This window comes from Salvelinus fontinalis, chromosome 41, assembly GCF_029448725.1.
Source record: "Salvelinus fontinalis isolate EN_2023a chromosome 41, ASM2944872v1, whole genome shotgun sequence".
Taxonomy (NCBI): Eukaryota; Metazoa; Chordata; class Actinopteri; order Salmoniformes; family Salmonidae; genus Salvelinus; species Salvelinus fontinalis.
In genome coordinates, this window is record NC_074705.1 from 23,118,906 (window position 1) to 23,144,551 (window position 25,646).

Consider the following 25,646-nt stretch of genomic DNA (forward strand, 5'->3'; position numbering starts at 1 on the left):
TCCACAGGTACACCTCCAATTGACTCAAATGATGCCAATTAGCCTATCAGAAGCTTCTAAAGCAATGACATCCTTTTCTGGAATTTTCCAAGCTGTTTAAAGGCACAGTCAACTTAGTGTATGTAAACTTCTGATCTACTGGAATTGCGATAGAGTGAAATAATCTGCCTGTAAACAATTGTTGGCAAAATTACTTGTGTCATGCACAAAGTAGATGTCCTAACCAACTTGCCAAAACTATAGTTTGTTAACAAGAAATTTGTGGAGTGGTTGAAAAACGAGTTTTAATGACTCCAACCTAAGTGTATGTAAACTTCCGACTTCAACTGTAGCTGTGTGCGCTAACAAGGCAGTTGTTCCTGAGAAATGGCGCCCAGCTGCGCTTTTGACCCCGGCGTTTGACATCTACTTCACTAATTGCACAATGAATGGAAACGTGAAATTCAATGTGTATCACAAATAAATAGCTGTAGATGCTGTGACCATCCGATAAAAAATGTAATTGTGGTTTCTATTCTGATCTGCTGTATCAATGTCTTTGCTACAATGTTTCAGCACTGTTTTCAGAACCATGGACAGCGCCCCTAGAAACCAAGGGTCTGGAACTATCAACCAGCACTTGGGTAGTTTTTCTTTACATGGCAGTCAATACGAAAAGAACTAACGACCAGAGAACGCCTGAAATGTCACTTGACAACCAGTGTTAGTGAAAGTATCATCATGTTTTGTCAGAAAATCGATAGTTTGGGAAATAATCTTGATTTTTAATGCTGGTAAGGCCATGTGTTATGACATTTTTTATCATGGCTGTAGTGTGGTCATAGCCAAGAAGCGAAGCTTCTCATGTATTATTGCTTAAATAGCATATAAACACAATGCAATGTGTTGGTGGTATACAGTGTGATTGTATTGTAGAGATTAAACATTATTTACAAGTCAAAGGGAACGTTGTTTTATTTTCCAGGAAGAGGTCATGAATAGTGAGGAACAAAACCACATTTTACTTTCACTTTCACAGCCTTGGGAAATGAAGATCAGAAGCAGCCTAGATGAACCACAAAGTGTTTTAGCACATCTCGTTTGAATGTACTGTTATTTATTATCTTTACAAAAAAACAGTCTAGCAGATATGCCCAAACTAACACTCATCAGATTGTGGTTCTGGCTTTGTCTGGCGCGGACGGTGGTCTCCAGAGGTAAGTTGAACCGACTTGCAGGGGCGAACGTAGCGTTTTGGCCTACCTACTCATTTCTAGGCGACTTGTTTGTTATTGTGTGCTAATTGTATAGCCTAGACAACAACATCACCTCCTAATCTTTGATTATCATGAACAATAGTTATATATAAGATAATGTCGTGTATGAACACTATGTGCGCTGCAACTTCAAGTTAGAAACGCAGCCGCAGAGTGGGATTCATATCACTGAAAAAATAACTTGTAACGACATTATGGATGGACAATAGCCTTAACAAGGTCTTCATATTGATTTTCAACATGGAAAGTCGGAATGGTTTTAAACGACCTCTATATGGGGTTCGATTAGAAATAAAGACCGCACCCTTCTTGTTCAGTGGCGATTTTGTTGATCCAAGCTGTTTAAAGGCACAGTCAACTTAGTGTATATAAACTTCTGATCTACTGGAATTGCGATAGAGTGAATTATAAGGTCATCTATAAGTCTATGCTAGGTAAAGCTCCACCTTATCTCAGCTCACTGGTCACGATAACAACACCCACCCTTAACACGCGCTCCAGCACGTATATTTCACTGGTCATCCCCAAAGCCAACACCTCCTTTGGCCGCCTTTCCTTCCAGTTCTCTGCTGCCAATGACTGGAACGAATTGCAAAAATCGCTGAAGCTGGAGACTTATATTTCCCTCACTAACTTTAAACATCAGCTATCTGAGAAGCTAACCGATCGCTGCAGCCCATCTGTAAATAGCCCACCCAATCTACCTACCTCTTTTCTGCTCTTTTGCACACCAGTATTTCTACTTGCACATCACCATCTTCTCATCTATCACTCCAGTGTTATTTTGCTAAATTGTAATTACTTTGCTACTATGGCCTATTTATTGCCTTACCTCCTCACTCCATTTGCACACACTGTATATAGACTTTATTTGTTCTATTGTGTAATTGACTGTATGCTTGTTTATTCCATGAGTAACTCTCTGTTGTTGTTTGTGTCGCACTGCTTTGCTTGATCTTGGCCAGGTCGCAGTTGTAAATGAGAACTTGTTCTCAACTAGCTTACCTGGTAAAATAAAGGTGAAAATATATATATATGTATGTATGTATGTATGTATATATGTATATATGTATATATGTATATATGTTGTGTGGGACTTACACTATGACACGGGAAACCATGAAGTTTATTAGAGTACAAATTAAATACATTATGATGAACTTCACATGGTGGTGAAAGTTCACAGTGATCTTGATGCTCCTTTCCAATAAACAATAAATATCATATTTTTATGTCCACTACATCACACAGCTTTTTATATGCAAAACGTCAGTTTAATGAAAACATATCTGCTGTGGGAAAATGTGCATATTGTTTCATGCAGATATTAGAATATTCACATGAAAATCTGTCGCAAATTAGATGGAAACCTAGTGATATACTGTATCCAATAGCTTGAAGATACAGTGCGGGTAGGCTGTGCTGTAGGCTAGTCTACATGATGACATTATTATGGATATTTTTACTTAATAAACTGCATGGTTTTACCGAGTCATAGTGGGAGGACTACACACCATATCGTCATGTGACTCCAAGTTTACTTCGATATATATGATAGATATTATATCAATATTTGCGCAAGGCAGGTTTAATGCGTCAATCTCAGATAAAGCATCGGAGCGCGCGAAATAGCGCTCCTCTGTCTCCGTATGTGTAGACCATGTATCTGATGCTGTCTGGACAAAAGGAGTATGGCATGTCATACTTTTTCTGTCCAGACAGCATCAGATACATGAGCTACATACAGGAAAACAGAGGGGCGCTGTTTCTCTCGCTAGTTTCAGCAGAAAGGAATAGGCGGAGGAAGAGGACTCACTCGCTAAATTCTGTCTTCGGTAAGCCCAATGCGTTTTAATGGGCCCAATATGCAGATCTAAGCTTTTCGCGTGCATTCACGCCTATGGGACAAGGACTGGCATTGTTAGGGCGGAGACATGAGCATCTCGTCATTATATACAGATCTCTGGTTTCAGCCACTTGCGAATTAGAAAGGAAAGTTAGTGGGTGCGCAGTGCACTGTTAGGATGCTGTCTTCCCCTAAAGGAAATTGATGTTTAGCCAAAATTATAGAATTACTCCAGTCTAAATAATATAATTCAAAATACTTTACCAGAGAGCTTGACTTAGCCACAGAGGATCGCGCGTGGCAATAGGCCTAGCTGATTATTAAGTTGTGGCTGTCAGTGAAAAGCATATAAAATGTGTGACGATAATGTGTCTTGAGTATAATTTAAAACGTTGAGAAGAGAAGAAGGGGAGGGGTGTGTGGTGAAGATACGGGTATCTTTCTCCAGAATGCATGCACTCAGCTCTCCAGAATGTGCTCCGCAGTCTCTCGCGAATTCTTGCATCATTCCTTTGTACATTAAGTGAATTGTTTGCCCTTTGATTGTTTATATGTATCAATTCCCCATTACAGATGTAACCAGTAGCCCTAGTAAATGTACCGTTAATCCCCGTAATTTGGTTACATGAATTACTCTTAATGGATGCATTACAGTAATTTACCGTTCTTATTCTCTGAGTGGAAACGTTTGCAGAGTTCACAACCTGCTACACTTGTGAGAAAGATGCTTTAGTCTATTTCATAAACATAATTTAGGAGTTTAGTAGATTTTTTCATTGTCTTTTGCTTTGAGTACCCCATGTGGCTCCTGAGTGGCACAACGGTCTAAGGCACTGCACCTCAGAGGCGCCACTGTAGTCCCTGATTCGAATCCAGGCTGCATCACTGTGTTTGGGTGTCCCATCAGTCAGCGCACAATTGGTTCAGCGTCGCCGGGGTAGGCCATCAATGTAAAAAAGAATTTGATCTTCACTGACCTGCCTAGTTAAAGAAAGGTTGCACTGAGCATGTGTGAGGTTTCTCTGTCCCGATAATGTTGAGAGAGCGTGGGAGCCTGAGCACACCAACCTCCTGAGTTGATACTATGTTGCACTTCACTAGGGATAGCTCAAGTCATCATAGAAAGGGAGGCGGAGTAGAGAGATGAATGCAATTGAAAGAACCTGCATTTTGATCAGGATATTTTCTACTGTTTTAGGTCTATGTATTTTACTTCATTGATGATGGAAGTAGTAGGCCTACTGCTGCATTGGTCTATAGACTATCTCTGAGTTCCATTCGCCGATTTCTTTAGCCGCCAGTGGATCAATGTGTCCATATGGCAAAGGCTGGTGCTCTTGCATTTATTTTAATTTAAACTTTTAGATTTTATAATTTCAATTCAGATTTTTATGATTAACTACGTAAATATAATTTTGAGAAACGAAAATGTAATTATTGAAATGGAAAAATAAAAATAAATATTTGGGGGGGGCTTGCCTGTTTTGCATGTTTTTGTGGCATATACGTGTCACAAATCAGTTTGCAAATAAAGTAATAAATAAATAAATAAAATATTTGAGTTAATAAAGCCGAATACAAACATGGTCTCATTTTTGTTTTCTTAAGTAAGGCAGCTCCAAAATGCAGGTGTTTCATCCTAGCTCAGTGCTTTCTGTGGTGGTGGGGCAAGCCAGCAGAAAATACGGAGCGTTGCACCATGATTGGAGAAATGTAAGGGGAGTCCTTGAAAATTCTAGCCCTTTGGCTGCTGCCATAGAGTTAAATTAGAAGTGCCCATCCAAGAAGGCTCAAGGTCATTGACCACAGATAAAATGACGTCAAATCCCCTTATATCTACCGTAGTTTTGATTGGACTGATCATGTCAACATCATACTTTCAAAATCTTAACTAGCAGTCATCATCATGAATCAAGTCGACAATCTACCGGCAAATCCTTTTCAATCCTTGTCATATGAAAATAAATAATTAAGAGAAATTATAGATAAAACATATCGGTGCTCATCGGTCATTGAACATTACACAAGAAATTGGAAATTGCAAATTCAACAATGAGTGGTTTGGAAGGAAGTGAGCACAGCACAAAAAGGTGAGTCCAAAAATGTATGGTATGCTGCTGCATAAATTATGTAATATGCCAGGGAGATATGTATATTGTAGCTTAGAAAGTAATAACGTTACTAAGCGTATTTTGTGTAGTAAGCTGTTAGAAGCCCATGTGCATCACCCTAATAATTTGGTCTATTTACCCCTCTTAATTTCCTCTACTGTTTGGACTTGGTGGTGCACATGTAGCCTATAGCCTGTTTTAAAGAAATGTAATCATCAAATTTTGTAAGAGCTTTCATTGTCTGCTTATATGCCCCCGTTATTTATCCTACGGTTCTGACTTGGTATACAGGGACAATACTGTAAGAACGGCTTATGTTCTGAATTATATCGCTGTATATTTCAAACGTGCTGAACAAATAGTTATATTGACAACGTTAGTCCTAACTCGCTCATTAATGTCTTAATCAAAATTACGGATTGCCTCTTATCCGCTCGTCGTTCCCTTATACCATAGTTTGTATATCTCAATTATCATTAGAAACCACATTTGTTTAAACAAGTCAGCCATATCAGCTATGTTTTTTTAAAAGGCAGTAAATGAGGCTGAATGAACTGTTTGGCTGCCAGACAAGGCTCCGCTGATAGCCAGGTGGTAAGATGTTGGGACTGCTTCATGTTTTTAGCCTTTATTTAACTAGGCAAGTCAGTTAAGAACAAAATCTTATTTACAATGATGGCCTACCCCTGACTACACTGGCCCAATTGTGCGTCTCCCTATGGGACTCTCAATCACAGCTGAATGTGATAAACCTGGATTTGAACTAGGGACTGAAGCGACACCTCTTGTGCCTTAGACCGCTGCGCCACTCGGGGGCCCTAACAGTTGGTGGCCACAGTTTGTCACCGTTATAGTGCAATTAATGTATTGTTTAGTCACAGCGCACCTGCCAAGACTAAAGTAGGCACTTTGCTATTCAACGCAGTAGAGTTGAAAATATGCTGGAAACACATTGAACTTTAGATTTTTATTCAGTAAATGAAAACTGAAACGAAAAAGTACATTTGTGTGCACTATGTCCTCACACACTGATTTGTATCTGCAACAATTACATTGGGTGGAAACACCACTGTTTGGAAAATTTTCTTGATGTGGATTTGAGATATTCTCATGTCGCCAATTGGTTGGAAACGTAGCTACTAACCAGGTTTCCATTTTTATGAGAGTAAAGTACATGTCAGATAAAAAAATGTCATGACCGGCCTGATGGAAACATGATGGAAACATTTTTCGGGAAACTTTCCAAATGTCGTCAAAACAAAATACACTAGACAAGGTGGGATCTTTATGTGTCGGTAAAATTAATTATGCGAGAAATGTTGGTGAATATGCTTTTATGCGCAAATATTGATATAATAACCATCATATCGAAGTAAACATGGAGTCACGTGATAACATGTTGTGTGGTCCTCCCACTACGACCGCAGTTTATTAGGCTACAGATGAAATAAATGATGATGAAATTCACAGGGTGGTGAAAGTGCAAAGTGATGAGTTTGATGCTCCTTTCAAATAAATATTGAGGGTCTTATTCTGGTGACATGATTATCGATACTTTGCTGCCCTTTAACAAATACAAATAATATCGCTCTTATCCATAATAATCTCATAATGCAGATAGTTTAGCCCCACTTAGATTGATGGAAACATCTCTCTGGTGGTAAAATGTGAATATTGTTTTTATGCAGATTTTTTAATATTCACATGAAAATCTGTCGCAGATTGGATGGAAACCTAGCTAGTGATATGATAGTGGACAGGGTGTAGACAAATACTTTAATATGTGGTGTAGTCTAGATACATTTCTGCTCCAGTAGTGGTGGTGAGGGGGACATACTAGTCAAAGTGGTCAGACTACATAGACCAGATACACCCAGCAAGCAGAATTCTAGACGTAAAAAGGTTAATAGAAAATGTAATATAAAAAACGGTTAATAAAAATGTCTCTTTAAATGCCAATAGGGTTAGGACTACATATTTATACCCTAAACAGAATGTGTTACTCTGGATACATTGATACTCTGATACATGTATGAAATGTCTGATTTTTCAGAAGACCTTTATCATAAAGTGGGAGGTGAGCTCGTATTGACGCCGGACAAGTCCACAGTGCCTGACTCCATCACAAGCATCCTATGGAAGCATGGGAATAACAAGGTGGCAGAGTGGGACAATGATTTTGGTGGTCTGGACATCTATGCTGCCTTCAAAGAGCGCACAACCCTGGACCCGAATACTGGAGAGCTGAGAATCAGTGGATTGAAGAAAACAGACAGTGGAGTTTATTCTGTGGAGTTCAACAGCAAACTGCTTGAGAAGACATATACACTATCTGTTATCAGTAAGTGTTTCTGTGTGTGTGTGTGTGTGTGTGTGTGTGTGTGTACATCTGTGTGTATGAGTTCAACAGCAAACTGCTTGAGATGTATGTATGTATGGATGTGTATGTATGTGTGTGGTCATGTGGAAACAGCAGGTGATGTATTGTAGTGCTTCACAAGCATTTTCCCAAATTATTCCTGTGTCTTTCCTCTATTTACAGAGGCAGTCCCCAAACCCACAATCACTTCTTCCTGTAACCCAGACAAAACCTCCTGCATTCTAACCTGTGAGGGCAACACCACTGATGCTGAACCAGTCACTTACAGCTGGAAAGTGGGAGAGGGAGCGTGGGAGGTTGTAGACAAACAGCTGATTGTCTTTAAGAGCAACACTGGCAAATCAACCAACAGTTACAAGTACACCTGCAAGCTGCATAACTCTGTTAGTGGGGAAGTCAGTGAGCCAGTTGGAGAGGTGTTTGGTCCAGGTGAGTGGACACTCATAAGTGTGTTACAGTCTTATGTATTGATTTGTTTGTATCACTGCTAGTTTTGTAAGACATTTTTAATGCTGCACTATGTTGAATACCTGATCAACTCCTGTCAAAGTATCAATACAAAATGTGTTTTCATTTCAGAGCCTTCCATCAGAGATTTTGTTGGTGTTGTTGTCACTGCCATTGTGGCATTTGTTTTCATTGTCATATCAGGTAAGAACAGCACATCTCTATAGTAACAGAGCACTGTACATGTACATAGTTGTGAAGCACAGATTGACATAACAGCAGCAACAACAGTGAGCTATACCCCCTGAAGGGGATACCTGTTCTACCTGTATTTACAGTACTGTTCAGGCTACTGTTACAGTCAAGACAAGGGGTTAGATGCACCGCCTGCTGTAGGTCAGTCTTCATAATGTGTCACAAGGACATATCAATTTGGACCGCGCACACTATGGAATAACCTAATCGGATTTCTTACACTAGTTCTTCCAATGACCGATAGCCACACGTCTAAAACAGGGAGCTATCCCTGGGTGCCTTAGCACAGGTTCGCTACCCTTTCCTCTCTGTTTCTTTGTCCTACCTTGGCCATTGAGACCACTGTTAGTGACTTCCACTTTGGCAGCATTAACCACTTGTACATCTGCGGTGTAAACTGAATTAGCTTCCACTCTCAATGCTGCTTGAACTATTAAATCCCAATGAGAATGATGGTCCACTACCCCCTCTTTATTTGATTGGAATTTTCCGTTAGCAGGGAAATGCTGACCAATTGTAACAATTTTTCACATTTTTTCCGACATTCGAGAATTGGTCAAATGCTCGTGCTCCTCTTTCACCACCTCTATGGCTTTATTAAACTTCTCTTCCTCTAGCCCCGCTTTACAAGGAGAATCCCTGAATGTCTGTCGCCATTTCAATAGTTATTATTCTGAAATCTCTCCTGATGGTGTCCAGGGTGTTTAGATCTTCTTCACTCCCGGCTCTAATACACACCTTCCATTAACTGTTTTCCAACGTACCGCTAACCACTTCCCCGGAGAATAGTTATGGTATTTGTGCCTATTAATTGGTCATGGCACTTAATACCTTGCATTTGAATCAATCTTATAGCGTCTGCAAATGTATTACTGGAGATTACGGGTGACCTTATGTCTTATTCCAGTGTTATGCCTCAAATATCACTGTTGTTGATTACACACATTACCAAAATGATTCACAGTTGTCTTCCTATTTCCACATTCTCTGTCACGGTTCCCCCTCCCAATAGGGCATAAACCAACCTCTCTCCATATTGCTACTGGTAATACACACAAATCAAACAGCATTTGAAACATCTTATTGCTTTTCTTTTGACGATGAATGCGGCTTTCTTTCAGAAATTACCGGCAACCTTCTTATCACCATCCACATTCCCTCCTGTTGTCCTTTTCCATGGACTACTTCTCTACAATCTGCCATACTAGTACACAAGCATGACAATTATTCCATACACACACACACTACGGCCACCGCGGCTGGGCTTTCACCCTCCCTTTACGGGTCTAGTAGGGAACCAACCCCACTCGGGATTTACCCCCTAGGACTTACTCTCTGCAGGTACCAACCTGCTCGGGCTTACCTTCTGAGAATTACCCTATACTTTATGGTCCTCGCAGGAACCAACCCACTTGGGATTTACCCCCTAGGACTTAATCTCTGCAGGTACCAGCCTGCTCGGGCTTACCTTCCGGGACTTACCATATACCATGAATCTACGACCGGTGGTAATACAATGGGACTACTGAATAAGCTCAGGCTTTCTAGGTCCGTATTCTATAATTGGTTCAGCCTACGACTCTCATCTCCCCAACATGTCAGAATGAGTGGTAACAGGTGTGGAACTGTGCCTACCTTGTTTTTGGTGCCGGCTCCTGTTTCACTGATTCGGAATCTCTAGTCCGACTGTAAATCGTGGTGAACCCCGCTCACAGCGCCAACTGTTAGGTTCTAAATAAACAGAGTAATAAACTCACGGACACTTAATAAAGCTCAAACCAAGATTATTCACCCACTGGTTTGTTCAGCTGCATAAGACAACAACATGGTTCCACCAGTGGTAGTATATATATATATACCCCAATTTGGGTGACGTCCTCCTTCTCTCTAAACATTACATCTTTATTGCAAGGCAGGAAATTAAGTGATGCGGGCCAAAAACTGTTCCTTCTCCCTTAACGTGACCTGACATAACCTCGGCCCCCTTCCTCGCTAAACCACATCTCTCCATCCATCTCCATCCTCTCCATCCACATCTCTCCACATGTGATTGCCCTTCCTTTACTCAGTACATTCCAAGCGTAATTGCCTCCAACATATACATTCCTCCTACAGATAACCACTAACTTCTGGTGTAGACCCTAGACTTTGGCACTCAATATTCCAAAAGGATACCTGATAATTAACAATATTTCAAGTTTAGAACTCATCAGAATTCAAGGCACACTTAACCAGCTTGGCTACCACAGCATTCTGCAGCGTTACGCAATCGCAGCTGGTTTGCTCTTAGTGGTACTATAATTTTGTAATTCAACAGGACAATGGCCTACCACACCTCCAGGCTGTGTAGGGTCTATTTTACCAAGAAGGAGAGTGATGGACTGCTGCATCACATGACCTGGCCTCCACAATCACCCGACTTCAACCCAATTGAGATGGTTTGGGATGAGTTGGACCGCAGAGTAAATTAAAAGCAGCCAACAAGTGCTCAGTATATGTGGGAACTCCTTCAAGACTGTTGGAAAAGCAATCCATGTGAAGCTGGTTGAGAGAATGCCAAGATTGTGCAAAGCTGTCATCAACGCAAAAGGTGTCTACTTTGAAGAATCTCAAATATATGTGTAATTTCATTGTTTTGATGTCTTCACTATTATTCTACAATGTAGAAAAGAGTAAAAATAAAGAAAACCCCTTGAATGAGTAGGTGTTCTAAAACTTTTGACCGGTAGTGTATATTTACAAAACAAATATGGAAATGATGCAGGCAATTACATTGATGGAAGCTACAATCTATCTGCAATATTAAAGCTGATCTACCCCCTAAAAAATAAAAAAGGCCGTTGGTGGGAAGTCATTACAGGTCATCTGCATGCCAGTTATGACTTTCATATACGCATTGTAGGCTACCTAACCTCGCCCTAAAATCTGCCCAAGAACTGAAGAATTATGTAGTTGTCTACTAGACAGAGGCACTGTCCATTCAGCACCACACCACTGAGTTCCACTATGCCTACCTGTACCGAGGAGCTGTCCATTCAGCGGTGCTGAATCACGGATGTAGCCTTAGCTCCCTTTAAAAAGGCATGTGTATATTTTGTGATTTTCGTCAATCTTTGAGCTTTTGTCTTCATGTGTCCTTCTTGATTGTAGGCCTAAGTAAGTCTTTTGATGTATGCCTTTTATTTCAATGAATGTGTTAATGCATGTTTATATATTATCTCTTACATTGTTACCCCAGGAGAAAAAAAATGGGTACAAGCATTTCGCTACACTCGCAATAACATCTGCTATCCAAGTGTATGCGACCAATAACATTTGATTTGATTTGATGTGTAGGATTTATCTAAGCATAGTTTGCATTCGTCGTCAGCTGTTTAATGCACCGGTTACTTTCACATTGATTTGAAGTCGGCCTTGTGCAGGTACTGTATGCATGCTCTCAGAAATGATGTCTCCTTATTGCAGCTTAAGCATGTAAATGTGGGTGAAGTCATACTCAACAGCTGACAGTATGGTTAATGCACAGACTTGTACTTTAAGAGGGGTTATTTCTCACTATGTTATAGCTAACACAAGCTACAGAACCATGGATCAACTTGGAAAATAAAATCTTCATTTTTTTACTCCTCAGGAATGTTGGTGTGGAAGAAAAAGACTGGTAGGATGATTATCTGTCTCTTCCTGTCTCAATTCTTCATATTCACTGCTTCACAATAACATAATTTACATTTGGGTTCCAGTGAAAACAAAGAACCATTTGAATGAAAATGTTAATCATGTCTTACATTCTTGTGTTCCTTTTTCGTTTCAGGATATCCCCAAGACACCTGGATCGACTTTTTGAGAAGGTTTTGTGGTGGAATTTGTGGTAAGTTTTACCCTAACTTGACTCTGATCCATATTTAACCTGCCTACGGGGTCCCCAAAGTAATACAAACACAATATTATTCATGTACTGCACTATATACACATACAGTGCATTCGTAAAGTATTCAGATCCCTTTACTTTTTCTACATTTAGTTACGTTCCAGTCTTATTCTAAAATGGATTAAATGAAAAAATATATATCTACACACACAATAGCCCATAATGACAAAGCAAAAACAAGCTTTTAGATTTATTTGCAAATGTATTCAAAAAATAAAAAACAGAAAAACCTTATTTACATAAGTATTCAGACCCTTTGCTATACGACTCAAAATTTAGCTCAGATGCATCCTGTTTCCATTGATCATCCTTGAGAAGTTTCTATAACTTGATTGGAGTCTACCTGTGAATAATTTAATTGATTGGACATGATTTGGAAAGGCACACACCTGTCTATATAAGGTCTCACAGTTGAGAGTGAGACCTTATATAGGTGCTTACTTATAGGTGCTTAATTTTATTTTTAATACATTTGCAAAATATTCTGAAAACCTGTTTTTGCTTTGTCATTATGGGGTATTGTGTGTAGATTGATGAGGGAAAAAAGCTATTTAATCAATTTCAGAATAAGATTGTAACGCTACAAAATGTGGAAATGTCAAGGCGTCTGAATAAATGCGCTGCACACATGCGTACTGACAGCACATGGCAGTAGTGTTCTTTTTGTCCCATCCCAGAAATCCAGAAACCTGTTTTAATCAAATTAACAGTGCTGTTAACTGGCAACCCCAGAGAGAACCCATGAAGCCCCACGGTTGGCGACCTGAACATCCCCTACACTGTGATAAACAGTATCTGAGGCAACAGAATTCTGACTGTGGACTGTTTATCACAGTGTAGGGGAGGTTCAGGTCGCCAACCGTGGAGCTTCAGAGGTTCTCTCTGGGGTTGCTATGGATACAGTTAACAGCACTGTAGGGGAGAAGTCTTCTAGAAATTACTCAAACAAACTAGAAAAATTATTTAAAAGAAAAGGCTCACTCTCTGAAGATGATGTGGGCCATGAAACCACGGAAAGCCATTCATTTCCAATGAAATAGAAGTGTGCAGGGGACAGTTAGGTAGTATGGGCGAAGGTCGTGAACAGGGCGCTGCCAGTCATCAAAAGCGGAACTTTATGAAAATACTTCCCGCCATCACAACACAAGTCAATAAAATCAGTTAGTCGCCAACTCTGGGAGTTTTCACCAGGTGTTTCCAGGGTTGGGTAGGTTACATGTAATCAGTTACTCCCTAACTCTGGGGGTTTCTACCAAGTGATTCCATTGGGAATTGCAGGGTAGCTCAAGAACAAACATTTAAAGTAGGCAAAAATTATGCCAATCCCAATTAAAATGTATTTTAGAGTATTAGATGGCATGGCTTGGTGAGCAGCTGTCAGCATGGTGCCTCTTCTGTCACTTTTAGAAAGCAGAGAACAGAGAGTGACAGTTTGTTTTGCTGGTCAGCAGTTTAGGCCGGTCACCGATAACTTTGAATTTGATGTCAGGATTTGAACTCGGCCTTGTAAGCCTTGTTGTTGTCACGATTGTCTTCTTTAGAGAGAGTGGACCAAGGCGCAGCATGTGCAAAATACATCTTCTCTTTATTTTGAAGATGAACATGAAACGAAAAACTTATACAAACTATACAAAACAACAAACAACCGTGAAGCTACAAACGAAAGTGCACACACAAGCTACTTACGTTCAACATAGACAATTCCCCACAAACACATGATGCCCATGGCTGCCTTAAATATGGCTCCCAATTAGAGACAATAAACCACAGCTGTCTCTAATTGAGAACCAATCTAGGCAGCCATCGACATACAAACACCTAGACAAGACATTTCCCCATTAAACCTACAAACCCCTAGACAAACAAAAACACATACTTCCCCATGTCACACCCTGACCTAACTAAAATAATAATGAAAACAAAGATAACTAAGGCCCGGGTGTGACATAACCCCCCCCCTCAAGGTGCGAACTCCGGACGCACCAGCATAAAGTCTAGGGGAGGGTCTGGGTGGGCGTCTGTCCACGGTGGCGGCTCTGGCGCTGGTCGTGGTCCCCACCCCACCATAGTCACTACCCGCTTTCGTATCCTCCTCCAAATGACCACCCTCCAAATTAACCCCACTGGATTAAGGGGCAGCACCGGACTAAGGGGCAGCACCAGGATAAGGGGCAGCACCGGACTAAGGGGCAGCACCGGACTAAGGGGAGGCACCAGGATAAGGGGAGGCACCAGGATAAGGGGCAGCACCAGGATAAGGGGCAGCACCAGGATAAGGGGCAGCACCAGGATAAGGGGCAGCTCCAGACTGAGGGACGACAGCTCCGGACTGAGGGACAACACCGGGCTGGCTGGCGGATCCTGGCTGGCTGGCGGATCCTGGCTAGCTGGTGGATCCTGGCTGGCTGGCTCTGGCTGATCCTGGCTGGCTGGCTCTGGCTGATCCTGGCTGGCTGGCTCTGGCTGATCCTGGCTGGCTGGCTCTAGCGGATCCTGGCTGGATGACGGCTCTGGCTGGTCATGGCTGGATGACGGCTCTGGCTGGTCATGGCTGGATGACGGCTCTGGCTGGTCATGGCTCGCTGACGGCTCTGGCTGATCCGGTCTGGCGGAAGGCTCTGACTGATCCGGTCTGGCGGAAGTCTCTGGCTGATCCGGTCTGGCGGAAGGCTCTGGCTGATCCGGTCTGGCGGAAGGCTCTGGCTGATCCTGTCTGGCGGAAGGCTCTAGCGGCTCCTGTCTGGCGGAAGGCTCTAGCGGCTCCTGTCTGGCGGAAGGCTCTAGCGGCTCCTGTCTGGCGGAAGGCTCTGGCGGATCCTGTCTGGTTGGCGGCTCTGGCAGATCCTGTCTGGTTGGCGGCTCTGGCAGATCCTGTCTGGTTGGCGGCTCTGGCAGATCCTGTCTGGTTGGCGGCTCTGGCAGATCCTGTCTGGTTGGCGGCTCTGGCAGATCCTGTCTGGTTGGCGGCTCTGGCAGATCCTGACTGACGAATGGCCCTAGCGGCTCCTGACTGACTAACGGCTCTGACGGCTCGGGACAGACGGGCGGCTCTAATGGCTCGGGACAGACGGATGGCTCAGACGGCACTGGGCAGACGGATGGCTCAGACGGCACTGGGCAGACGGATGGCTCAGATGGCGCTGGGGAGACGGATGGCTCAGATGGCGCTGGGCAGACGGATGGCTCAGATGGCGCTGGGCAGACGGATGGCTCAGATGGCGCTGGGCAGACGGATGGCTCTGGCCGGATGAGGCGCACTGTAGGCCTGGTGCGTGGTGCCGGAACTGGAGTCACCGGGCTAAGGACACGCACCTTCAGGCTAGTGCGGGGAGAAAGAACAGGGCATACTGGACCCTGGGAGCGCACATTAGGCCTAGTGCGTGGTGCCGGCACTGGTGGTACCGGACTGGGGACACGCATCTCAGGGCTAGTGCGGGGAGCAGCAACAGGACGCACAGGACTCTGGGGACACACAGGAGGCTTGGTGCGTGGTTTAGGCACTGGTGGTAAAGGGCTGGAGACACGCACCATAGGGCAAGTGCGTGGAGGAGGCACTGGTGGTACTGGACTGGGGCGGGGAGGTGGCGCCGGAAATACCGGACCGTGCAGGCGTACTGGTTCCCTTGAACACCGAGCCTGCCCAACCTTACCTGGTTGAATGCTCGCCGTCGCCCGACCAGTGCGGGGAGGTGGAATAACCCGCACCGGGCTATGTAGGCGAACCGGGGACACCATGCGTAAGGCTGGTGCCATGTATGCCGGCCCGAGGAGACGCACTGGAGACCAGACGCGTTGAGCCGGCATCATGGCACCTGGCTCAATGCCCAATCTAGCCCTACCTGTGCAGGGAGGTGGAATAACCCGCACCGGGCTATGAACACGTACAGGAGACACCGTGCGCTCTATTGCGTAACACGGTGTCCGCCCGTACTCCCGCTCTCCACGGTTAGCCTGGGAAGTGGGCGCAGGTCTCCTACCTGCCCTCGGCCCACTACCTCTTAGCCCCCCCCCAATAATTTTTTGGGTAGTACTCGCGGGCTTCCAGACTTGCCTCCGTGCTGCCTCCTCATATCGCCTCCTCTCGGCTTTCGCTGCCTCCAGCTCTTCACGAGGGAGGCGATATTCTCCCGGTTGTGCCCAAGGTCCCTTTCCATCTAATATCTCCTCCCATGTCCATGAATCCTTGATGCCTTGATCCTGTTGCCGCTTGTCACGCTGCTTGATCCGGGTTTGGTGGGTAATTCTGTCACGATCGTCAAAGGGAGAGTGGACCAAGGCGCAGCGTGTGCAAAATACATCTTCTCTTTATTTTGAAGATGAACATGAAACGAAACACTTATACAAACTATACAAAACAACAAACAACCGTGAAGCTACAAACGAAAGTGCACACACAAGCTACTTACGTTCAAGATAGACAATTCCCCACAAACACATGATACCCATGGCTGCCTTAAATATGGCTCCCCATTAGAGACAATAAACCGCAGCTGTCTCTAATTGAGAACCAATCTAGGCAGCCATCGACATACAAACACCTAGATAAGACATTTCCCCATTAAACCTACAAACCCCTAGACAAACCAAAACACATACTTCCCCATGTTACACCCTGACCTAACTAAAATAATAATGAAAACAAAGATAACTAAGGCCAGGGTGTGACAGTTGTAATCTGATAGTCTGGGAATTGGGAGGTGGGCGAGCTCTCCTTTTAATTTTTTTTGTCCGTTCGTGTGCTCTCCTCCTGTGACGTTGAAGACACTATAATGACTTCCCACCAACATTGTCTCGTGCTCCTCCCACTTTCTACAAAAACCATTGGTCGGATTAAAACCAAATGATGATAAATGTACTAATTGGATCCCTAAAAAATACAACTTTTACATTATTGTGTAGTTTACCAATAAAATGGTCTGACAGGGATGTGGGCATACTCAGTATACATATCCCGAAAGAAAGAAAGGATCTCACTCCAATACATTTTAATATAAAGTTATGAAAAATAGATAAGATCTTGCGACCATGGAAAGGAAAATCACCCTGATTAACTCTTTAAACATATTCCAGTTTACCTATTTGCTTATGGTCTTGCCTACACCTAGTGACTTGTTTTTAAATTATAACATATTACATTTTATTTGGAATGGCAAGCCAGACAAAATTAAAAGGGCCTATTTATATAATGAATGGGAATTCGAAGGGCAGAAATTATAAAATATTAAAGCATTAGACCTCTCACTAAAGGCGTCAGTCATACAAAAGTTCAACTTTAATCAAAATTGGTTTTCTAGCATATTAGTAAGAATGTCTCACCCCATGCCTTTTCCCCTTTATTCAGATTACAACCCCTCACTTCTGGTTATTTGGAAATGAAATCATCTCCAAAATATTGTTATTTTTAAAACAAGCCATATAAAGTTGGTTGCAATTTCAGTTTAATCCAGCAGAAAAGACAGAACAAATAATACATCAAATATTGTGGTTAAACTCAAATAAACTAATTGATTAAAAAAAACATACTTTTTCATTTAAAAAAGGTAGAATCTTTGTAAATTATATCATGAATAGGACTGGTGGAGTTAAGTCACACATGCAGCTAACAAAAATGATATGGAAATGTCTGCCCTATCTAAAATTACAGTTGAAGTCAGAAGTTTACATACACCTTAGCCAAACACATTTAAACTCAGTTTTTCACAATTCCTGACATTTAATCCTAGTAAAAAGTCCATGTCTTAGGTCAGTTAGGATCCCCACTTTATTTTAAGAATATGAAACATCAGAATAATAGTAGAGAGAAGGATTTATTTCAGCTTTTATTTCTTTCACCACATTCCCAGTCGGCCAGAAGTTTGCATACACTCAAAGAGTATTTGGTAGCATTGCCTTTAAATTGTTTAACTTGGGTCAAACGTTTTGGGTAGCCTTCCACAAGCTTCCCACAATAAGTTGGGTACAATTTGGCCCATTCCTCCTGACAGAGCTGATGTAACTGAGTCAGGTTTGTAGGCCTCCTTGCTCGCACACGCTTTTTCAGTTCTGCCCACAAATGTTCTATAGGATTGAGGTCAGGGATTTGTGATGGCCACTCAAATACCTTGACTTTGTTGTCCTTAAGCCATTTTGCCACAAGTATGCTTGGGGTCATTGTCCATTTGGAAGACCCATTTGCGACCAAGCTTTAACTTCCTGGCTGATGTCTTGAGATGTTGCTTCAATTTATCCACATCATTTTCCTTTCCTCATGATGCCATCTATTTTGTGAAGTGCACCAGTCCCTCCTGCAGCAAAGCACCCCAACAACATGATACCGCCACCCCCGTGCTTTACGGTTAGGATGGTGTTCTTCGGCTTGCAAGCCTCCCCCTTTTTCCTCCAAAGATAATGGTGGTCATTATGGCCAAACAGTTCTATTTTTGTTTCATCAGACCAGAGGACATTTCTCCAAAAAGTATGATCTTTGTCCCCATGTGCAGTTGAAAATCGCAGTCTGGCTTTTTTATGGCGGTTTTGAAGCAGTGGCTTCTTCCTTGCTGAGCGGCCTTTCAGGTTATGTTGATATAGGACTCGTTTTACTGTCGATATAAATACTTTTGTACCTGTTTCCTCCAGCATCTTCACAAGGTCCTTTGCTGTTGTTCTGTGATTGATTTGCACTTTTCACACCAAAGAACGTTAATCTCTAGGAGACAGAACGTGTCTCCTTCCTGAGCGGTATGACAGCTGCGTGGTCCCATGGTGTTTATACTTGCGTACTATTGTTTTTACAGATGGACGTGGTACCTTCAGGCATTTGTAAATTGCTCCCAAGGATGAAACAGACTTGTCGAAGTCTACATTTTTGAAAGACATCCACAGTTACACCTCCAATTGACTCAAATGATGTCAATTATTCTACCAGAAGCTTCTAAAGCCATGAGATCATCTTCTGGAATTTTCCAAGCTGTTTAAAAGGTACAGTCAACTTAGTGTATGTAAACTTCTGACCCACTGGAATTGTGATACAGTAAATTATAAGTGAAATAATCCGTCTGTAAACAATTGTTGGAAAAATTACTTGTGTCATGCACAAAGTAGATGTCCTAACCGACTTGCCAAAACTATAGTTTGTTAACAAGAAATTTGTGGAATGGTTGAAAAACGAGTTTTATTGAAACCAACCTAAGTGTATGTAAACTTCCGACTTCAACTGTAAGTATTCACACTCTTTACCATGAGAATCAAAATTGAGCTCAGGTGCATCCTGTTTCCATTGATCGTCCTTGAGATGTTTCTACATGTTTCTACCTGTGGTAAATTCAATTGATTGGACATGATTTGGAAGGGCACACATCTGTCTATATAAGGTCTCACAGTTGACAGTGCATGTCAGAGAAAAAAACAAGCAATGAAGTCAAAGGAATTGTCCGTAGAGCTCCAAGACAGGATTGTGTCGAGGTACAGATCTGGGCAAGGGTACAAAAAACATTTCTGCAGCATTGAAGGTTGCCAAGAACACAGTGGCCATTCTTAAATGGAAGAAGTTTGGAACCACCAAAACTCTTCCTAGAACTGTCCGCCAAACTAAGCAATCGGGGGAGAAAGGCCTAGGTCAGGAAGGTGACCAAGAACCCGATAGTCACTCTGATAGAGCTCCAGATTTCCTCTGTGGAGATGGGATTAACTTCCAGAAGGACAACCCTCTCTGAAGCACTCCACCAATCAGGCCTTTATGGTAGAGTGGCCAGGCGGAAGCCACTCCTCAGTAAAAGGCACATGACAGCCCGCTTGGAGTTTGACAAAATGCACCTAAAGACTAAGACCATAAGAAACAAGTTTCTCGGGTCTGATGAAACCAAGAATGAACTATTTGGCCTGAATTCCAAGTGTGACGTCTGGAGGAAACCTGGCACCATCCCTACGGTGAAGGATGGTGGTGGCAGCATCATGCTGTGGGGATGTTTTCCAGAGGCAGGGACTGCGAGACTAGTCAGGATCGAGGGAAAGATGAATTGAGCAAATTACAGAGAGATCCTTGATGAAACCTGCTCCAGAGTGCTCAGAACCGAAAGTTCACCTTCCAACAGGACAACGACCTAAGCACACAGCTAAGACAATGCAGGAGTGGCTTCAGGACAGGTCTCTGAATGTCCTTGAGTGGACCATCCAGAGCCCGGACTTGAACCCGATCGAACATCTCTGGAGAGACCTGAAAATAGCTGTGCAGGAACACTCCCCATCCAACCTGACAGAGCTTGAGAGGATCTGCAGGGAAGAATGGGAGAAATTCCTCAAATATAGGTGTCATATCCTAGAAGACTCAAGGCTGTAATCGCTGCCAAAGGTGCTTCAATAAAGTACTGAGTAAATGGTCTGAATACTTATTTAATGTGATATTTCAGTTTTCTATTATTAATACATTTGCAAAAATTTCAAAAAACCTGTGTCTAGATTAATGAGGGAAAAAAGCAATTTAATACATTTTTGAATAAGGCTGTAACATTACAAAATGTGGAAAAAGTCAAGGGGTCTGAATACTTTCCAAATGCACTGTACTTCCATGCACAACACATGCTTCCTCACAGCACAGGACAGTAGTGTTGTTTTTGTTCCATCCCAGAAATCCAGAAGCCTGTTTTAATCGAATTAAGGAACTTTACTCACTAATACTTACAGTTGAAGTCGAAAGTTTACATACACTAAGGTTGGATTCAATAAAACTCGTTTTTCAACCACTCCACAAATTTCTTGTTAACAAACTATAGTTTTGGCAAGTCGGTTAGGACTTGAAAATTCCAGAAAATTATGTCATGGCTTTAGAAGCTTCTGATAGGCTACTTGACATCATTTGAGTCAATTGGAGGTGTACCCGTGGATGTGTTTTAAGGCCTACCTTCAAACTCAGTGCCTCTTTGCTTGACATCATGGGAAAATCTATATAAATCAGCCAAGACCTCAGAAAAAAAATGTAGACCTCGACAAGTCTGGTTCATCCTTGGGAGCAATTTCCAAATGCCTGAAGGTACCACGTCCATCTGTAAAAACAATAGTACGCAAGTATAACCACCATGGGACTATCATCATACCGCTCACGTTCTGTCTCCTAGAGATGAACGTACTTTGGTGCGAAAAGTGCAAAACAATACCTGAACAACAGCAAAGGACCTTGTGAAGATGCTGGAGGAAACAGGTACAAAAGTATCTATATCCACAGTAAAACGAGTCCTATATCGACATAACCTGAAAGGCTGCTCAGCAAGGAAGAAGCCACTGCTTCAAAACCGCCATAAAAAAGCCAGTCTACGTTTTGCAACTGCACGTGGGGACAAAGATCATGCTTTTTGGAGATACTATGTCCTCTGGTCTGATGAAACAAAAATAGAACTGTTTAGCCATAATGACCACCGTTATGTTTGGAGGAAAAAGGGGGAGGCTTGCAAGCCGAAGAACACCATCCCAACCGTGAAGCACGGGGGTGGCGGCATCATGTTGTGGGTGTGCTTTGCTGCAGGAGGGACTGGTGCACTTCACAAAATAGATGGCATCATAAGGAAAGGAAAATTATGTGGGTATAATGAAGCAACATCTCAAGACATCATTAAGGAAGTTAAAGCTTGGTCGCAAATGGGTCTTCCAAATGGATAATGAGCCAAATCATTCTTCCAAAGTTGTGGCAAAATGGCTTAAGGACAACAAAGTTAAGGTATTGGAATGGCCATCACAAATCCCTGACCTCAATCCTATCGAACATTTGTGGGCAGAACTGAAAAAGCGTGTGCAAGCAAGGAGGCCTACAAACCTGACTCCGTTACACCAGCTCTGTCAGAGGGAATGGGCCAAAATTCACCCAAGTTATTGTGGGAAGCTTGTGGAAGGCTACCCGAAACGTTTGACCCAAATTAAACAATTTGCTAAGACAATAACTAACCAAAACAGCAATAGACAAGGCATATTGACATTAGGGAGAGGCCTGTGTAGCCGAGTGATCATAGGGTCCAATGACTAGCAAAAGATGAGTCAGGGAGCCGATTCAGTATTCACTACTACGCTAGGCGAGCTGGAGACACGACGATTCAGACAGCTAGCGGGCCGGGGCTAGCAGATGGGTCCCCGTTGACGCCGCAACGGAAGAGCCTGTTGAAACCACCTCGGACGATTACGTCGGCAGACCAGTCATGATTGGTTGGCGGGGCTCCGTGTCGGCAGTAAATGGTCCAGGCCAATTGGCAAAATAGGTATTGTAGCCCAAGAATTGGCTGGTGGACCTCTTCGGCTAGCCGGGACATGGGCCTAGCTCGAGGCTAGCTCAAGGCTAACTGGTGCTTGCTTCGGGACAGAGACGTAAGCCAGGAGTAGCCACTCGGATTGCAGCTAGCTAGCTGCGATGATCCGGTGTAAAGGTTTAGAGTTTGCGGTAGGAATGCGGAGATGTGGTAGAGAAAAAGTAGTCCGATATGCTCTGGATTGATATCGCGCTGTGTAGACTGGCAGGTATTGACTGAGCTGAGGCTGGCTGGTGTCCGAGTTAAGGCTGAAGACTGCTAGCAGTGGCTAACTGACTACTAGCTAGTAGCTAGTTAGCTGGCTAGCTGCTGAAGGGGGTTCCGGTTCTAAAGTTTAAAAATAGCAGATCCGTACCACGTTGGGTGAGGCGGGTTGCAGGAGAGTATATTCAGTCCGTAGATGGCAAGTGAGATTAAGATATATACGAAGGGGGGAAAAACAAGCAAAAAACTATATTTCCACGGGACGGGACGGGACAAGACAAAACACACGTCCGACTGCTACGCCATCTTGGAATCAGCTGTAACGCATATAATTAACTGGCTTGTGTGCGAAGCAGTAATTGTTTCAAAACATCTCCTGCCATGTCACTGATACGTCGTGAAACAGTGTTGTTTGATGAAGGCATTGTCTGTATTGTTTTTTTGGCCTTTTCAGCAGCATTGTCCCAGCCATATCTGCGGCAGCAGGAAGAATTAAGGCCTCCACAATAGTATGGGGCTTTCGCGTCCTAGCCACTCGGTAGCTCACCATATAAGACGCTTCTAGCCTCTTCTTATGAATGGTATCTGTTGCTTTTATATATGTCTAACTACTCAAGAATTGTTTTTATTCTCACTCAAAACTCCTGTGGCTTATTTTTCAAATTGGCATGTTTTGTTTCTAAATGTCTGCGCAAGAGTGAAGGTTTCATCCAGTTGTGAGATAGTACATTTACACATATAACACACTGTGGCTGAGGAAAGGCACTACTCCCCAAATAAGTGAACCCCAAATCAATGTAGTTCTCATCATATTTGCGCCTCTTTGATGGTCCAACATCCCTGTCTGTTGTTCGGTGCTTTCCCGGGTAAAGGGGCAGTAGCTCTTTGGCTGCATCAGATTCACAGCTGTCAGTGTCCATGCTAGCTGGGCTAACAACAAATGTAGAATTACTGATGCTAACATTTGATGTGCTCGTGGAAGCAGAACAACTTGTCGTCACAGGTGCAGGTGTATTACTGCTGGTAGTAGCAGTACTACCAGTAGAGCTGGTATGTGTATCAATGGATGCGGGCCTTTTAATAAAAAACATTTATACATTTTCAAGCAAACGGAATGAGCAGCAGCTACGTTTGGCTACCTGCGGACCGTTAGTGGAATTCCCACGAGAGAAAAACCTCACCCAAATGTATAGCCCCGTTGGAAAATATAAATGGACTGTGAATCACATTTTTATTTTGCGTACCCCCGACGGCATTGTGCGTACCCCTGTGGGTTTGGGAATACCTGGTGTAGAGGATCATTGTACCATCTAAACCGCTGTGAACTATATTTTCCATAACCAAAAATATTGTATATTCAGCTGGTGTTTGAAGTTGGTGTACAAAACTGAAACGGGATGCATATAAATAGCACACGTAGAACAGATCTACCGCTTCTTAGACTTGCTTTCAATGGGAATGAAAGATCTATAACTCACATTTCTATGTGAATTTGTTTGGGTTGCCCAAAAAGTTACATATTGTAGATTTAAGCAGTGTGTTTTTGATGCAGTAGGAGAGAGGCTGTATTGATGTTGTCCCTCTCTGTGTGTGTTTCTGCAGAGGTTACTGTTCCCCTAATGGCATCATCAGAAATTAGCTTTAATTGAACTATAGACCTTTACTCACACAGCAGTAAATCCCACCACCCAGAACATTTCCAAGTTCTCATAACCTTACGCAAAATTAAAGGGCAAATACATAAATGAACTTCAATGAACCTTCTCTACTCTTTTTGCTGCGAACAAATGTTGATGTCTGAGAAACACTGGTCGTTCAGCAGAAGCTGTAGTATATTGTAATATACTGTTTCCTCAGGGCGCGACGGTGAGCCTAAAAGGGACGGCGGTGGCGGTACAGGGACCGGCGGCGGACCGGCGGCGGCGGAGAGGGCGGCGATTGCGGCGGCGATTGGAGCGGAGGCAGCTATTGCAGGGGCGGCGATGGCGGCGATGGCGGCAGCGATGGCGGCGATTGCGGAGCCGCAGATTGCGGAGGCTGCGATTGCGGAGGCGACGATTGCGGCGAAGGCGGCAATTGCGAAGGTGGCGGAGGCGACGATTGCGGAGGCGGCGATTCCGATAGCGGCTGCGGACCGGGGGCCGGCGGCGATTTTGAAAGGGGCGGTGGCGGAGGCCCGAGGGCCGACCTGAACACAGCTGAAAAAGGAGAGGGAAATGGAGGTGCTGGAATGTCACTAACTCTCTCCCAAGGCCCCTGCCTCAAGAAACATTTCAAAGGGAGAGATACAGAATCCTTGATAAACTCAGTCAACTGGGTGGTGGACATTTCATCAGTCCTGAAAAAAATAAACATGTACTTTGTTTTCACTATGCTGTATCCCAAAACATTTGCATTTTATCCAGAATTATACTTCAGACACATCAGTTGATACAGTTTCCCAGTAAGTGGAATAGAAACCTTCTAAAGTAAACAATCCCAGAGCCACTTTCCGGTAACCTTATCATTTTGACCTGTTGCATTGATTTAGTGAACATATAAAACCTGTTGTTTAACAAATCTAGGACACTCAAAAAGTTGGTGCCGTCTTTTCAGCCTAATATTCGATACTAAAACATTGACTTCAATCTCGGACACTGTTCCACGTAATGGAAACCAATTATCGTTTTCGATGACATTACCTTCTTGCTTAAATCACTGGTGTTACCCAAACTATGAAATTGAGTAATAATAATTAGAAATTGTCAAAAACATTTCCCATTCAACTATTCATACCTCTGCTCCAAATATCCCTTACAACCTGCTCGAGCCCAGCGCACCACTCTCTTTCACCCGCAACTAAAACATTGAATTATTAGTGTATTCAAAAACACTAACATATTACCATCCACATACTGACAACAATCACTTAAATAGGAAGTTATCAATTATGATCAGCTGTTTTTAGAATGCAT

At 43.0% G+C, this 25,646-nt stretch overlaps 1 protein-coding gene across 1 annotated transcript in view; it reads left to right on the forward strand.

Moving 5' to 3' along the window:
- The window catches only part of LOC129840333 (uncharacterized), a 104,874-nt gene extending 79,990 nt beyond the window's left edge, over positions 1-24,884 (forward strand). Inside the window, exons 6-10 of the mRNA XM_055908132.1 lie at positions 7,756-8,022; positions 8,173-8,244; positions 11,927-11,953; positions 12,107-12,163; positions 24,550-24,884. Of these exons, the coding sequence (XP_055764107.1) occupies positions 7,756-8,022; positions 8,173-8,244; positions 11,927-11,953; positions 12,107-12,163; positions 24,550-24,884 (758 nt within the window). The remainder of the gene's footprint in view (positions 1-7,755; positions 8,023-8,172; positions 8,245-11,926; positions 11,954-12,106; positions 12,164-24,549) is intronic.
- The last annotated feature ends 762 nt before the right edge of the window (positions 24,885-25,646 follow it).